At 34.5% G+C, this 18,111-nt stretch overlaps 1 protein-coding gene across 2 annotated transcripts in view; it reads left to right on the top strand.

The window, feature by feature from the left end:
- PLCB1 (phospholipase C beta 1) overlaps nt 1-18,111 on the top strand; it is a 741,546-nt gene that overhangs the window by 587,208 nt on the left and 136,227 nt on the right. For both annotated transcript variants that reach the window (XM_055265375.2, XM_055265377.2), the window contains exons 15-20: nt 2,082-2,149; nt 4,387-4,483; nt 7,044-7,128; nt 8,767-8,891; nt 13,104-13,258; nt 16,622-16,786. In XM_055265375.2, the coding sequence (XP_055121350.1) occupies nt 2,082-2,149; nt 4,387-4,483; nt 7,044-7,128; nt 8,767-8,891; nt 13,104-13,258; nt 16,622-16,786 (695 nt within the window). The remainder of the gene's footprint in view (nt 1-2,081; nt 2,150-4,386; nt 4,484-7,043; nt 7,129-8,766; nt 8,892-13,103; nt 13,259-16,621; nt 16,787-18,111) is intronic.

Raw genomic sequence — 18,111 nt, 5'->3', positions numbered from 1 at the left:
TAATACAGAGAAAGGGCAACAGTCTGTTAGTTATTCAGTAGATTTCCTAAGCTAGCCCTGTCGTCTATTATGCAATCAGTGGAAACTTTTGGACATTTTAATATGTAGGTAGGCCCCTGAATAAAGAGTGCCGCTAATTTACCATTTGGTTTGTAGATGTTCACAGTATTGGGAACTCAAGTGACTTGAAAAACGTGAAAGGTATTGTATTTCAAAGCTAGTTTACTTATCGTGGCCCCCGTTGGCCAGATGCCTCTTGCAGGATTCAGCCCTTTGCCAGTAGACTTGTCCTAACGAACCAGGGTAACGTAAGGTATCTTTTATAGTTCAACAAGATTCCCCCAGCATCCCTCCAAAGATTTACAAGAGAAAAATCAGGTTTCTGCTTTTTACAGTAAAGAAAGATAAATTCTTTCTTTCCCACAGAAACTAAAGGATGACCTGATTGGCTATTGGAAATGACTGCGAATTGTTGGGTCTCATGAAGTATTTTGTAGAAAGCTCTGCCAAACAATTTTTTTAATTACTTAATTAAAAGAATCCCCTTTCTGATTTTTTTTTTTTTTTTTTTTAAAAAAAGGTAATAAGAACTTGGGACAAAAATTTCATTATAAAAATGCTTGAGTGGCAATACCCTAAAAGAATGTGTCTCTAATGTAGTAGTGAGATACGTTTTCTATCCAAAATATAATCGATTCACCTTATTAACTAACACAATATCAGCATTATAAAGTGGTTGTATGTGGCTTTCCTTAATAAACAATCCAATACATAATAACCCTTGTTGGTCCCAAAAATCTTTTTTCCCCTGGAGATTTTTAAGCAATACTTTTTCCACTGCTGTCATTCAGTAATTGAACTGTGTCAGCCAAATGAAAACATTTATAAGCTTCTCAGAGGACAGTGCAGCGGTACTGTCTCCATTTATATAAATCGAGTAGGGCAGGTAACTTTCAGAAGGCTGGCAGTGGGCGGGGGGGGGGTGGGGGGGGGTTGCAAGTTACTTCATTGTTGAACCACTATTGCCATCTATTGGGCTCATCGTGTTGTTGCATTGTGTGAACCCTGAAAGATAGTAGTTAAATCAATTTAGAACCTTCGAACAATTTAGAACAAACTCGTTGAATTTTTACTTGAAAATCTTTTTTATAGAATGGATATTTCTGGGTCTGACTGAAGCCCATAGCTATGGAAGAATGTAATGCTTCATACTGATATGAATATTTAACCTAGCAGAAATGTCCATTAATTCTTCAGGGGAAAAACAATTCATTTAAATGACTGTATATTGGCTAAATATGAAGCTGAATTATTTCTGATGGAGTTAGGTTTCCAATCATGCTGATATTTAAGGACTCACCCATGTTATCCTGCCCTCTTAAAAATAACATCAGCATTTTCTACGATATGTGCTTCGTTGTGATGACAATACATCCATCAAATAAGCTTGCAGACAAATCATAGGATAAAGTTGGCCCTTCACGATTTTTGTGTAGTGACTTTGCTGCCAAAGCCCCAGAGTTCCTGCCCCAGCTCCTAACTTCTTTGACTTCTGCAAGGTCCTCTCTGGCCTTGGGAAGAATGTCAACACAAGATCACTGAGCTATGTGCTGGCCAAGCATTGCGTGGAAGAGTCGGGGCTTGGGAAAGGAGAGAAAGATGAAGGAGGGATAGTTTATCTGTTTTGGGGTCATAGAGACCCTGAGAGAGTGTTTGTATATCAAAATAGAATACATGTACCATAGAAAGCAAACTGTATTCAGTGCCAGCAAACTGTATTCAATGCCATGTTTAAAAACATGTAGAGAAAAAATATTAAGCATTTTTTATAGAATTTTGACATTTTAAGTGGTATTTATTAACAAAGACAGTTTAGGAAAAAAAAATCTATGTTCAAAATGTCAGTATACTTTTCTATAACGAATAAAGTTTAAATCCCTGAAAAAAATAATTTTAAAACAAACAGAAAGCCCAACTTCGAAGGAAATCTGTAATTGATTTTAGGTAAAATATGTGTTACAAGTGCTTTAAAGCTAAATGTTGAAATGTTGACATCATGAGCTGTTATTAAAATTTGACAGGAGAAGCTGATACGGAAAGTGACGATGACGAAGATGATGATGACTGTAAAAAATCTTCAATGGATGAGGTGGGTACTTAGGGCTTCTGGTCCCAAAGGCATTCCACCAACCTGTACCCTCCTGGATCTGTCTCATGGTCACTTTCTGCCATCTAGTGGCAAAACGTAGATTTGTGCCTTCCAATTGCCAGCTTCAATTTTTGAGGCAATTGAATGGCTTATGAAAAGTTCCAAAGTCCAGAGAAGATATGGGGTTTAGAAAAATGATCAGAACTGTGACATTCATTGCATTGTTTTAATTTTGGAACACTAGAGCTCTACCTATTTATATAAACTTAGGCATCCCGAGTAACTTGATTAGCTCAAAAACATTAATTGCACAGAACCTAGAAGAGAATCAGAAGCAGATCAACTGGAATTTTAGAATTTTGTCTTAGCAAAAGTTTATACTGAAACAATCTGGGCAACAGAGAGAGACCTCATACGTTTAGAAAACAAGTTAAAATGAAAGATAAAACACATCCAGGTGCAGTGGTGTACACCTGTAGTTGCAGCTACTAGGGAGGCTGAGGCAGGAGGATGGCTTGAGTCCAAAAATTTGAGGCTTCAGTGAACTATGATCACACCACTGTGCTCCAGCTTAGAAAACAGAGCAAGACACCGTCTCTCTTTAAAAATACATATTTTTAAGTTTATATTGAATCTGCTTTCAAATTTGTTAGATATGTTCTGTCTCAGCACTTGTAGCTCTACAATTTAGTAAAAATGAAACAAACAATAAGCTGCTCTGACTTGACGTCCTTCCTCTTAGAATTATTTTTTAATGTCTAAAGTTTTGCTTAATTATGTTCCCCCACTAAATTTCAATGTTTTATTTCCAGGAGGAAAGCAGCTTACCATGTCTGGCAAAGTATATGTTCCTGAGAATGATTTCAATTGTGTATAATTTCTGATCAGTGATTCTAAATAATTTTTAAACTCTTTTACTAATTGGATAGTCCATTTGCAAACGAATGTTTCCAGTTAACATTTGACCTAAACAATACTACCAGAGTTTTTAAAAGAAACTCATCTCCATGCATTCTCTCTTCTAAAAATGTGAGAAAATAATAAATCACTCTACAGAGGCCCATCTTGTGCCAACACTGCATTATTGGTTTTCTTTTTCATTAAAAACTCTATCAAAGTAATATGTCATAGCTAATAACAGCAAAAGCAACATGAGATTGTACCACTTGCCAGGCACTGTTCTAAGCTCCTTCACATAAATTAACTTATTTTTTAATCAAAAACTCCTATATGCTGTAGAAACTGATTTTATCCTAATTTTACAAATGAGTCAACTGAGGCACAGAGCAGTTAAGTAAGTTGCCCAAGGTTGCCCGGTTTCTAACTAGTGGACCTGGGATTCGAAATCAGGCAGGCTGGCTCTAGAACCCGAGCCATTAATCCCTGCACTATACTATCCTGCTTGTCTAAGACACATCAAGAACCAAGAAGGCAGGGAGGGAGGAATGTTGATGAAGGAAAGCAGGAGTTGTTTACCCACCCCTGCCCACTTCCACAAAGCAACCTTTTTATTATTATTAACCATTTTCAGTTCATTTGGTGGCCACCTACCTAATAATTTTCTTATTGTACAGTGAATTCTTAATTTACGAATCCAATGAGAACACATGGACACATAGAGGGAACCATAGACATGGCGCCTACCTGAGGGTGGAGGTGGGAGGAGGGAGAGGATCAGGAAAAATAACTAATGGACGCCAGGCTTAATACCTGGGTGAAAAGATAATCTGCACAACAAACCCCAGTGACGAGTTTACTTATATAAAAAAAACCTGCACGTGTACCCCTGAATTTAAAATAAATGTTAAAAAAAATTACTAACCTTAGACAACACCTATGGACACCCTGCAATGGAAGATGAGCTATAGCTCAGTGCTTCTCAAACTTTGATGGACGTTCCAATGACCTTAGTAAAATGCAGGATCTGAGTCTGAGGCCTGTAGAGGGGCTAAGATCAGGCATTTCTAAATGGAAAGGAGGGGGCAGAGGGTAGGGAGTGATTATGCTGGGGCCATGCTACCAGCCACCATTCAACCTCCCACCTCCCTTCCTCCCTCCCTTTTATAAAATGAGGTGTTGCTGTTGCCTTTCTCCTGTAATGAATTTTCATTTTGTAATTTTCAAAAAGGGAGGGATGATTTTCTGCATGCTTGAGTCAGGTTGTCATTTTCCCAGGAAAATAACTGATAACATAATGCTGACTCTGGAAATGTTTTCTTTTTTATTCCTACTTCTAGGGGACCGCTGGAAGTGAGGCTATGGCCACAGAAGAAATGTCTAACCTGGTGAACTACATTCAGCCAGTCAAGTTTGAGTCATTTGAAATTTCAAAAAGTAAGTTTTCCCTGGAGAAAAACCCCTCTTGTAGCATATAATGATTATATTTTAAATACGGAGTAATGGGACCAAAGAATGTTACCCTTAATAGATCGATTTATGCTTTTGAAGTCTTAAATATATGTACATTTTTACTGTCTTGTTACCTTTACACACATAATAAATATACATATATTGTACTATATAAAAATAACCATGTGAGAAAGTATTCTATGGTGTTCTCCAAAAATATTTAATAGGGCTACAGGCCATACATGGCTATCTGAAAGACACATGACCAGAGTACAACTAACTGGGAATTGAACTTGGCTTTTTGTTCGCAACACACAGTAAGATCCATCTATTACATAAGTGATAATGTTGAAATAAAGTATCTACCTATTTCCCAGAAGGGAAGCAGGCAGAGACTTGATGAACCCTGATAATTAGAAATAGAACCAATTTATCTATATTCCATTTGTCCAGCACATTTTTATATTTAGAAGAAAATGCATTAACTTCACATCACTTTGTGTTTTCCGTTTGTTCAACTGTACATCCATACTTGTGCAAAGAAAAATATCATCTTTACCCAGACAAAAGGGTTCTTTTATGAAAATGCCCCTTGTATTTGCATGAAGTCTAAGATGCTATCAGATTAAGGGAATCCTTGAAACTTACTAGCCGCTTATAAGGGTGTGCCCTTAAAAACAGAAATGTTGCCTAAATGTACTAGCTTCTAATCAAGGATGGCTTTGCAGCTATATCAAAATCCAAGCCTCTACCAAACACACTTGTTTATATTTGTATAATTTTACAAAAAGTCTTCACTTAGTGGTATATGCAATCTAGATCTCTACAACAAAGAATTCAACTTCCAAGAGTTTATATATAATGATTTCTCAACATTTAATTCGATGTCCTAATTTCTGATGTTTCTTACAAGTTGTTTTCTTTGAAACATCCTAGCGTAGTTATTTTGATATCACTGTAATTTCATTGGCTGCAATGAGTTTCTCTAACTCATTAGTTAAAAGTTCCAAGACAAGTAGCCAAGTGTGAGAAAGAGCCAATATATTTAGATTCTTCAGAACCTGGAAACAACAGCGCCAGCTAGACTCACAAACAAGCACTTTTCTCCTTGTGTTTAATATCATTTTATAACCTTAAAAAAAGAATATTCAACATATATTGCCAAGTACTTATTAATGTTGACTGAATTTTACTTAATCGTTATGCTTAATTTAATAAGTCATATAAAGGTAGATTTATGATGGACCAAAATAAGAGAAGCCAAGGTTTGCCTTAGAGTGGATTGGAGAAGGTGAGAAGATGGATAAAGAAGCCTGGAAATCATTAAGAAGAACGAGGTTTTAATTTTGAAAGAGAGGTCAAAGAGGGAAAATATCTCAAAGATAACTCAGTTTAAAAAATTCAGAGCTATATAACCACCCTGTGCAATACTTATCTAAAATACTGCTCATAATAGTTGGTTTTTAGTGGGGACGAGGGTAGAGAAAGTGACTCTCAGTCTTTCTAAACTAAGATAACTTTGTTTTGTTTCTCTCACTCTAATTGGAGGCTTGAATTTCACTTTCAAAATGTTTCGCTTGTGTTTAGCACATCCTCCTCTCTGGCCTCTATTTTATTTTATACTTTATTAGTCCGTTCTCATGCTGCTATGAAGAAATATCCGAGACTGGGTAATTTGTAAAGAAAAGAGGTTTAATTGATTCACAGTTCTGCATGGCTGGGGAGGCCTCAGAAAACTTAACAATCATGGCGGAAGGCGACTCTTCACAGGGCAGCCCGAGAGAGGATGAGTACCGGCAAGGGAGATTGCAGATGCTTATAAAACCATCAGCTCTCACGAGACTAATGCATTATCATGAGAACAACAGGGGGGAACCACGCCCATAATTCAATTACCCCCACTTAGTAACCCCCCCTTGACACTGTGGGTTTTACAATTCAAGATGAGATTTTGGGTGGGGACACACCCAAACCATATCATGTATCTAATATGAAAATGAAGCCATGAGACTGGAAAATCTCCAAGGATCTTTCTGTTTCGTAAGACCATAATTCTGTCATATTAGTTATTTGAACCAAAAAAGTATATACAAACTGATAAGGTGACAATGTGGGTATGAAAGAGATAGTCAGTACCTAGCACAAACATTCCCATGGTCTCTTTTGTTAAATCCCATATTGGCCCTAAGAAAAAAATCTGGGTAAATTTAGAACAAAAGATTCCCACGGGGTCCCTGCTCTTTTGACAAATTTTTTTATTGCCACACTATACCCATCTAAAATTCATTCATGTCCCTAAATTACAAAAGCATAAGTAGTTCTGACCCAAGTAGCAAATATTAGAAAAGACAACTAACAAGACTCAACTTTTGTTACAGGTAAATAGTGCACTAGAAAAAAAAAATTAAATATTAAAGTTACATTGAGGATTATTTGCCCTCAACTTCACTGAACATTTACCCATTTCTTTTATAATGTTATAATTTATAACAATGAATTGTATTTCTCACCTTCCCTTTTTTTGTTTTGTTGTTGCTTAACTCAGAAAGAAATAAAAGTTTTGAAATGTCTTCCTTCGTGGAAACCAAAGGACTTGAACAACTCACCAAGTCTCCGGTGGAATTTGTAGAGTATCCTTGATTTGACGAATGACTGCAGAATGAACACAGCTGAAGTCTTGTACTATTTGTTCATTTGGTTTTTTAATAGGGAGAAAGATGCATAAAATAGCTTAAGTATATAGCCTGGGGTGGATAGTATCATATACAATGCTGGGCGGGGTAGTCTGGCCTATAGAACAAAAAGCTGGTCTTGGAATAAAGGAAGCCTAGATTTCAAGGTTGCCTTTCACACCACCAAGCTCTGTGTCTTTAGGCAATTTGCTTAATCCTGACTTTCCTTGTCTATAAAGCACAAATAATGATACTAGCTTTATGGTTTGCTCTTTGGATTAGGTACAACATATGTAACATGAGTGTGCATACTTTACACATATATAAGATATATGTAAAGAAATATATACCTGATTTGGCATCTTACATACTTATAGGTACTATATGTCCAAATAGTAGGGATGATGATGATGACATTGTAAATATAAACATACATTACTAAGAATGGATTTATTGATATTACTGACAACAAAAATTTTTGCTATTATCCATGAACTAAAATAAAGTGAAACAGGCTATTAAATTTCTTTCATAAAATTAACACTAAATATCACAAAGCGCCCAATTTCATGTAATAAGTCCTAGAATAAAGTTAACCTTTAAAATTCATCAATGGAAGAAGAAACAAATGTTGACTCCATAAATAAAGTCCTGCTAGAAAATTATCCTCGTTAGCATTCATTATTGACTGTGTGATAGATCTTGTCTTATCTCATTTAATCCTCACAATAGTCCTATGACGTAGAAATTGTTAAATCTATTTTATAGATGAAGAGACTGAGGCACAGAAAGACAACTTGTCCAAGGTTATTCAGCTAGCAAGTTTGAGAGTTGAGGTTCAGTTTCATTTTGCCTAGCTCAGAACCCTAATCAACCTTCACCTAACTTGGTGACAGGAACTAGTCAGTCATGTTTTAAAGATATAGCATGGTCCAACAACTACAAGATTCTTAGGATGGAAAACTGATGATGATAGGAACCAAAATATTAAGCAAGATCAGAAACTTCCATGCTACATTGACCTTGCTATCAATTATAAAGAGTACCACAGTCTTGGCAAATAGCATTCCCAGAGAAAATTAATAAAACGAGCAGACAGCATTTCAAAAATAGCTATACAGTGCATATTATCTGCTTCTGCCAAACACAGTATCATTCTTTCAAATGATTTAACACATTCCAGCCTCCTTGTGTGTCCTTAGTCATTAAGTCCATCCTGAATACTCTCCACAAATCACATTGACCTTGGCTCAGCCACTTTTTGCTACCCCATTGGCTTTTACCCATGGGGCTCTGCAAAGGTGACGCTATGCCTGTGTGATAAGAGCATACTTACTCTGTTTGTCTAGAAAGCTTTTTGCGTATTTGATATACTGACAACAAAAATTTTTGCTATTATGCATGAACTAAAATAAACTGAAACAGGCTATTTAATTTCTTTCATAAAATTAACACTAAATATCCCGAAGTAGCCCAATGAGATGATCAATATTTACTTCATTTTCCAAATGGAGAAAGATGGAAGGTAGCTTCTTAGTTACTATTATTAACTAAATATTTTTATAGTTGTATTCACTACTTAACATGATGGTCCAGATATAACAAAATGCAGCTTAGCAGGATATATCCAAAAGGAACACGTGTGGATTCATCCAACTATATGCCTCAGCTCTTCTGGAACGCAGGTTGTCAGATGGTGGCACTTAATTTCCAGACAATGGGTAAGTACATGCTCGTTCCCATTCTGCTATAAACTCACATTGCCATGTGTCCAAAAGCCATTCTTACATAATTAGGGGAGAGAAAATTGCCAGACGTCATTGAAAAAATAAATAAAAGCAAATTTCAATGAAGGGAATATCAATGCATAAAAAAGTGAATTTTGAAAATCGAGACATTTTCTTCAATTATTCTGTAAATGGATCTTTATTTCTATAGGTTTTGCATTATTTTTCAAACAAAAATTTTTATACTTTTTAAAATAATACATATTTATTTTGAAAATAATGGAAAATTCAGTAAGTATTTTAAAAACAAACTGCCGGGAATGCTACCAACTCAGAGATTCCACAGTGTTGACTTTGAGCTTTGTAATCTATGTCTTTTTTGTCTACATATAAATGCTTTTTTACGTAACTACTCGTTTAAAATAAATACATATATATTCATATGTACGTATATAAACACACACTCACTTAAGTGCCATAGACAGACATGAATTTCAATAGCTGCATACTAAGCATATTTCACAATTCACTATAAACTTATTTCTATTCCCTAAATTTCTTTTGGAAAATATTTTAAAAACAGAATTACTAATGTTAAAAGATTTGAACAGTTTAAGTACCTTTATGAATATTGCCAAATTGTCTGTAAAAAATGTTGTGCTACATTACTCCTCTGTCAGCAATGTTTAATATGATGTGGCCTCTCATTTGCGATCTTGGTTAAGTACTATCATTAAATAATAATAATAATTAAACCAGACAAAAATGTGTTATTTCACTGTTATTTTAAATTCATTTCTTGAATCATTATTAAGGTTGAACTTTTTAAAATATGTTTCTTGGTTTTTGTATTTCTGCTTTTATGAATTACGTATTCAGGACTATTCATCAATTTTCTTGTTGATTTATAACAGCACTTTTTATTTAAAGGGTATATTGTCTTTTGTGAAACAGAGACAAATTCAGCGGATCAGGTCAGGCTGATTAATGTTTAATTAAAGTTCCTGGTTTACTTGTATGATTACAGTCTCCTCACCCCAGGATGAGAGCCTTATGCTCCCATTTTTCTCATGGTTTCTTTTTTATTTAACCTTTTCATCCAACAAAATTTAATTTTGGTCCATAGTCTCAGTGAGATCAATCCTTTTTTTCATCCTAAACAATCATCCCACTGAACTGGAATTACACGTTAATAGATACAGCCTTTTTCATTGTTGTTGTTAATTCGGACCCATTTTTTCACTTTGTATCTTTTCCATTAATAAATTTGTCTGCCTTCCTGGATGCAATAACTCACTGTTTTTACTGTATTTTATAATATGGATTAACACCTGGAAGTGGTGATTCTCCTTTACTACTATTAATTTTCAATTCCTTTTTTGCCATTGCCAGTGGAATTCTTATTTCAAATCAACTTAATTTAATTGTATTATGTTTCCCTTGACCACTAAAAAAAAGAAAACTATTTTTTAAATCATATTAAATTTATAAATTTATCTGACAAAAACTGACACCTTTTTAATTTTTAGTTTTTCTGTCACAGGAAAAATGCTTTTCTCTTTACTTTAACATTTTTTGTATTAAGTCCTCAGCAAAATCACTTGTCTTCATTAGAGGTCTAGTTTTCTTAAATTGAATCTTTCTTTTTATTTATATTATATTTTTAACAGGTTGTTTCTGGATATTTATATTTGTATATTTATTTATTTTATAAACGATTGTATTTTACAAATGATCATCTTCCTAAACTCTTATAATAGCCTATTTTTTGCAGTACATTCCGTTGGAATTTTTAGACACACAAAGACAGTAATTTAATCATATCTCAGTTCTCCACCTGCCTTATTTATTGCTTTGGCCTGACCATTCTAAGATATTAAATGAGGGTTCCGAGTGGGCATCTTTCTTTTTTATTCAATAGGAAGTTCAACATTATGACTTTTATTAAGTATCTATCAAGCTCTAGCCACGATTAAGAGTAATTTGCTAGATATTTATGGCTTTTTAAAATCAATTAATTTATTTTTATTGATACATAATAGCCGTACAAACGTTTGCAGTACGTATGATAATTTATACATTTATATAATCAAATCAGAGTAATTGGGCTATGCATCACCTGAAATATCTATCTTTACATTAGAAACGATTGAATTGCTCTCTTCTAGCTATTTTTACATGTACAAACTATTAATGTTAACTATAGTCACCTCCTTATCTATCAAACACCAGGTCTTAACGTCTTCTAAGTGAAGAGTGGGCATCTTTCTCTTCATCCTGATCCTAATACAAATTTCACTGTTGTGATATCATCAAGTCAGATACTGGCTGTGACTTTGAGTCAGATATTCTTTAACATACTAAAGGACACGGGTCCTATTTGACTAATGTTTTAGAAGTTGGTATTGAATGTTATTAAATGTCTCTTGGACATCCATTAGAATGATCATATGTTCATCTTTCAGACATAAATGTGATAAGTTATCTTAATAAATCTCATTTGCTAATATATAATTATCCTTTTGTTCCCAAGATAGGCTCTACTTATTTGTTGTGTATTATTTTTAGAATATATGACTTGCTAATGTAATTTTTAGGTTTTTGAAGCTAATTTTTTCAAGTGTCATAAATTCATTATTTTTTTGAAATTTTCTCCAATTTTGACATCATAGTTATGTTTATAAAATAATAGTTTAATAAGAGAGAAAATTTCACTTATTTTTTCTGTTCTAAAAATGATTTGTTACATGAAACTTTAGAATAATTCTATCATCACCTCTTTATTATCCACATAGAGATGAGTCGTGACACAGATAATCTGGAACCGTTGACAACTTCCCAGATTCTTTACAACTTTAACATGTATTTTTTCACCCTATCAGTTGCAATATGTGTGAACATTCATCTGATGAACTGACTGAGTCTCAGGAAAATTTTGGCCAGTAACCTTTGTCCACTGGAAAAGAGTCTTTGTAGAATTAGATGTTCGTTGTAAGTAATCACAGACGTGCAAATTTAAAAAAGAAATTTTTTGTACAAATTAAAAAGCAAGAAAAGGAATGATAGAATCCTCTTTTAATGAGGCATGGAGAAGTCCATTCTCAAAAACATGGCTTAGTAGTATAATCTGGTTTAAGCTTTCTGAAGGGCATTTTAGCAAGGCATCAAAGAAAGCTTTTCCAATGTGGACATCATTTGTCCCGGGAATTCCTCTCATAAGAAAATCACTGATGATGGCTTCAAAGATTTCACCACAATGATGTTTATCAAAACATTATAAGGGTGAAAAATGAGAAAAAACATAAATGTGCCCAAAAGGGGACTGGTTAAATACATTATATTCTAATATATGCTTTATATATTAGAATAATATATTTAATATATTAGATATTAGATATATTAGAATAATATATCTAATATCTCATATAAATTATATATATTTTATATCTAATATATAATATATTAGATATTAGATATATTAGATATTTATATATACTATATTTCTATATAATTATATATTATATATTAATATTTAATATATATTATAATATACAAATATATTATTCTAATATATTTAATCAAAGGAATTTCAGACAGCTGTTATAATTAAGGCAGATACATATTAAAAGAAATCAACATACTGTATGTCAAAAATATATTTGAAGTGGAAAAGCAGACTGTACACCCACCTGTTGGCAGTGATTATTTCTGGATTTGGGGATTAGAGGTAATTTTTTTTTTTTCTTATCTGTGTTTCCTACATTTCTACAATGATTCTCTTCTAAAGGAGTACAGTCGGCCGGGCGCGGTGGCTCACGCTTGTAATCCCGGCACTTTGGGAGGCCGAGGCGGGCGGATCACGAGGTCAGGAGATCGAGACCACGGTGAAACCCCGTCTCTACTAAAAATACAAAAAAAAATTAGCCGGGCGTGGTGGCGGGCGCCTGTAGTCCCAGCTACTCGGAGAGGCTGAGGCAGGAGAATGGCGTGAACCCGGGAGGCGGAGCTTGCAGTGAGCCGAGATTGCGCCACTGCACTCCAGCCTGGGCGACGACAAAGCGAGACTCCGTCTCAAAAAAAAAAAAAAAAAAAAAAAAAAGGAGTACAGTCACAAAAGTAGGCTGTGATCAACTTTACTTTACAATCTTACTTTCTTACCCCAAATATAGATAAACTCACAATAAGGCTTGTGTTTTTGATATTCAGACCTGGCTATGCAAATAAATATGGGGATGTATGAATACAACGGGAAGAGTGGCTACAGATTGAAGCCAGAGTTTATGAGGAGGCCTGACAAGCATTTTGATCCGTTTACTGAAGGCATCGTAGATGGGATAGTGGCAAACACTTTGTCTGTTAAGGTAGGTATACCCCATCACAAAATTGTTCCTAACAATAGTGTTGAATTTACCTACATTGCATAAAGAAGTGGCTTAGTCATTAAAAATTTAGTAACTAGCAAAGATTCTACTTTCTTCCTACATTTTTTTTCTCTAAAGATCAAATACACATTAAAAGTTTTCATAGGGCCGGGCGCGGTGGCTCACGCCTGTAATCCCAGCACTTTGGGAGGCCGAGGCGGGCGGATCACGAGGTCGGGAGATCTAGACCAGGCTGGCTAACAGGGTGAAACCCCGTCTCTACTAAAAAATACAAAAAAAAAAAAAATTTGCCAGGCGTGGTGGCGGGCGCCTATAGTCCCAGCTACTCAGGAGGCTGAGGCAGGAGAATGGCGTGAACCTGGGAGGCGGAGCTTGCAGTGAGCCCGGATCGCACCACTGCACTCCAGCCTGGGCGGCAGAGCAAGAGAGCGAGACTCTGCCTCAATTAAAAAAAAAAAAAAAAAAGTTTTCATAGCCCACATGGATAAGATAAAGGGGCTGAACTTCATTCTTAATGATAAAAATCTGACTCTAAATCAATAAAATGAGTTGGAGAGACTCATCATAACCAGTCCTCTTTTTTGGTGTCACTATCCTACTGTGAAATTTACATGATAATTAGTGGCCCATATTGGAGAGATTTTCTAGTCTTTTTTTCCCCCTTTGGTTCTTAGAAAATTAGAGACAGAACATTCCCTCAATAAATTATCAAATATTAAACAAAAGCTTTCAAGTTACTTTAAATGGTTTTTGAAAATTTTCCAGTGTATTCAGAGATTTTAAAACACATATTAATGATCTTTAAATAAGAGTTGCTTTATTAAATATATATGTATATATACATATATATCATAAATATATAAAAATCATATATATACACATACATATGTATATCTGATCCTAAACAATTCTAAATTTTTTTAGTCTTTGAAATTGATTTTATATCAGATATAATTTTTTAGCTATCAGAAAATATTTTTAATACTATGAAAAGAAAATCAATTTTTTAGAATACATTTTTACATGGATTCTTCGTTGTTAAAGCTTTTCAAAAATATTGTCTATTTTCTGTTTAACTGAATAACTAGAGAACTAAGAAATTTTTTTACTGGACATAAATGCAATTTTTTGATTAACCTTAAACAAAGGCATTTGAAAAACTATTTAAAAAGCTTTCTATAATAGCTTCACTAATTTCTTTCTACCCTAGCAGTTGAGCACATTTTTACCTTAAAACTTTCATCACTTTATATCAAGGGTTTAAAGAATAAAATGTCAATGAAGTGTCTCATAATTATATCTTTTGAAATTGCTTCAAGCCACATATATAGAGAGTTCAAGTTGGCAGAATTAGAGTTTATTTTAGGAAATTATTTTCAGAAAAGGCTGTTTAATTCCTGTCAGGTGTGATTAAGATAAACTCGTAAGCTTCATGTACTGATAGAATGCTACTTTTAGAATCTTTGTCAAGTGTTGTTATAGTTTGGTTGAATTAATAATATTTTTGCTTTGTTTGCAGATTCGTCTTGTTTTGAATATATTTGTTTGCTTATTTTTTTTGGTCTTGAAAATCCTACTGTGACAGTAAGCAATTATAAAACAATGACACAGAGGCAGGAAAGTACATTGAGTTGTGAAGGGGAAATAGTTGAGCCCTAGACAAGTGTAACCTGCTGCTCCTGTCCAGAATGGAGACGCTGCTCCAGAGCTGTCAGTCTCCCCTGAATGGACAGTTCTCACTGCATTAGAGTCCTACCTTTGACATTATAGCCAGAGCCAAGATACAGATCATAACTTTCCAATTATGCCTTTGTTTTCATCTTCTGGCATAGATTTTATAATGCCAGAATAGACTTGTGAGCTCACATGATGTTCTACCATCCTGTGTTACTGATGAGAGCATTGTGGTTTAGTGTCATGAATTTAGTTTAGGACTCCACTTTGGTCAAACATCTTAAACATACAAAATCTTCTGTGCATCTGAATTCCAAGTAGGACTTGCATAACTTAGAAGTTTCAAACATGTTTTGAAATGCTTGCTTATTTTATAGACATAGTTCTCACATAGAACCTCAAGTTAAACAAAGAGATTGTTGCTAGCAGGTCCCATGCACTCAAGCCAAGAAGAACATATAAGGGAAATGAGTTGTCCCAGGGCAAATTCAGAGAGCCTTCCTGATGACTTTCTCTCTGAATTACTCAGAATTTCTGACCACATCAGCACATAGCTGACTTTGACTTTACTCAGCCTTTGATGGCTATTCTTATGCCACCATTTTGTCTGATTTCTGGCCCCGCCATAATTCTGTCCCTTTTCACAATCTTGAGCTCAGATTGTGAGCCCAGCCATAATGCTGTCCTCTTTTCACAATCTTGAGCTCAGAAAGTTCTTGACCAGCAGGCAATTTTCTTGTAACCACATAACCCAGATTCACCAGGTTTGCTCTGTCAGCACTTGCTTCCTGCTTTCCCCTTCCTGGTATACAGCAGAAGCACATCTTGTTTGCCTCCACTAACCTTTATGACAGCTGATGGATAGCTCAGATTTTGAAAATTTGGATAGAAACAGAGGCAGACATGGAAGACATTTATAAATATGTAATATTAAAAATCTCTTTTAAGTCTATAATATCCATTAGTTCTGTAGCTAGACAAAGATGGTGACACCATGTGAGATTGGGGTAATGATAAAATTATCTTGATGGTTTAAAGTGAATACTTGTTCATTTATTCCTCCTACAATACTGTGTCTTATTAATTGGCTACTTCTAACCTCACCATTTTCAATATCCCTCTACCAACCTGTATTAGTCCATTTTCACACTGCTATAAAGAACTACCTGAGACTGAGCAATTTATAAAGAAAAGAGGTTTAATTGACTCACAGTTCTGCATGGCTGAGGAGGCCTCATGAAACTTACATTTATGGTGGAAAGTGAAGGGGAAGCAAAGTACATCTCACATGAAGGGAGGAGAGAGAGAGTGAGAGGGGAACTGCCACACACTTTTAAACCATCAGATCTTGTGAGAACTCACTATCATGAGAACAGCATGAGAGAAACCACTCCCATAATCCAATCACCTCCCACCAGATCCCTCCCCAAATATGTGAGGATTACAATTCAAATTACAATTCAACGTGAGATTTGGGTGAGGATATAGAACCGAACCATATCACAACCCATTAAGTGAAATCATATTTCTGCTCTTGCATCTATTCCATTTTGCTTATAATTCAACATTCGCTGAAGAGCATTTGTGGCTCTTTAAAGTATTCTCTTATGTCTTTTTTATTTGCATATCAAAATTCCTTATGGATTGATTGATTGATTGATTTTCTAGATTATTTCAGGTCAGTTTCTTTCTGATAAGAAAGTTGGGACTTATGTGGAAGTGGATATGTTTGGTTTGCCTGTGGATACAAGGAGGAAGGCATTTAAGACCAAAACATCCCAAGGAAATGCTGTGAATCCTGTCTGGGAAGAAGAACCTATTGTGTTCAAAAAGGTTGGTCACATGTTCTTGATATGAGTTATAATTGCATTTTTCAGGTGTTTTACACTGATAAAATAATGAAATGGTGAATTATTTGTTGTTTAATTTGAAAATTTACACATTTATAAAGTAATTACCTTTTGAAAGCCATTCTGAAAACCCTTCAAGAATTCTGTTAATCACTTGTTTGAATTTTCAGAATTGTATTGTAAATCAATTCATTCTAGTATGCCTCAAATGGATGGCCATAAAAACATATACATTTAACTCATATCATCTGATAGTACAAGTGATAAATGATACATTTTAATTATAACTCAAATGAAGTAGAGTGGAAGTAGGGAATAATATAGTGGCTGAGATAAAGAAAATTCATATTTCCTTTAAAAGGAATATTATTTAAATTCCCCAAAATCTCTAGCCTCTGAGAGCTGGTCATTCAATCTTGTCTGGGTTCTATCTAATAAAGTTGAAACCTTTCACACTCAACTGGGCCCTTCTCTTTCTTCACCAAAAAGCAAATCTTCACACATGCTTAGCATGTAAAGGAAGAAAGTAAGTTCAGTGGGAAGTAGACTTTTTACCCTACTCTTTGTTTTTTCTGGCCAAAATATCTACAAAGCCAGTCTTCTGCAAAGAGAATAGCTATATGGAAACTCTGTGCTCTGGGATTTTTCCATATGTTAATTGAGTTTAATAATAATGTTTACTATAATGTTTACTTCTTACAGTTATTATGAATATTCCATAAGTAAATACATTAACCACACTTAAGAAATATCTAGCACAATGAAAATATTCAATAAATGTGAGTTTGCTGATTTTGTAAACAATACATTTTTAAAGAGATAGTTGACTTCATGTTCTTGACATAAGATATAACTGCGTATTTTAGATGTTTCACACTGAGGAAAGAAAGGAGTAGTTGCTCTTTGCTTACTATGGGAATTTACAAATTTATAAAGCAATTGTATTTTGAAAGCTATCCCGAAAGTTATTCTTGTTTTTCAGTGGTGGTTGTTTTCACTTTTTTTGCTTTCACTTTGAAGATGCAAAAGTCATTTGCTTTGAAAACATAAACGAAATATTCACATGGTGATAAAACCACTAAACTCTTTTTATTTAAAGATAGAACTTTTGTCATGTCCACATTGAGAATGTCACGTAAAAATAAAACAGCCTATTTTTTTAACAAATGCCTCATTAAGGCAAGGTGATAAACCATAGATGAAGCCCTATCTCTGGCAACCCATGTCTTCTCCTCTGAAAATGAAATTTATAGGGCAACATCTCAACTATTTGTCTAAAGTAGCTAAGTAGAAACTTTTACTTGGATC

The sequence above is a fragment of the Symphalangus syndactylus genome, chromosome 24, assembly GCF_028878055.3.
Source record: "Symphalangus syndactylus isolate Jambi chromosome 24, NHGRI_mSymSyn1-v2.1_pri, whole genome shotgun sequence".
NCBI classification, from domain to species: domain Eukaryota; kingdom Metazoa; phylum Chordata; class Mammalia; order Primates; family Hylobatidae; genus Symphalangus; species Symphalangus syndactylus.
Note: the sequence above shows the minus strand (reverse complement) of the source record. Positions and strands in the feature narration are given on the sequence as shown.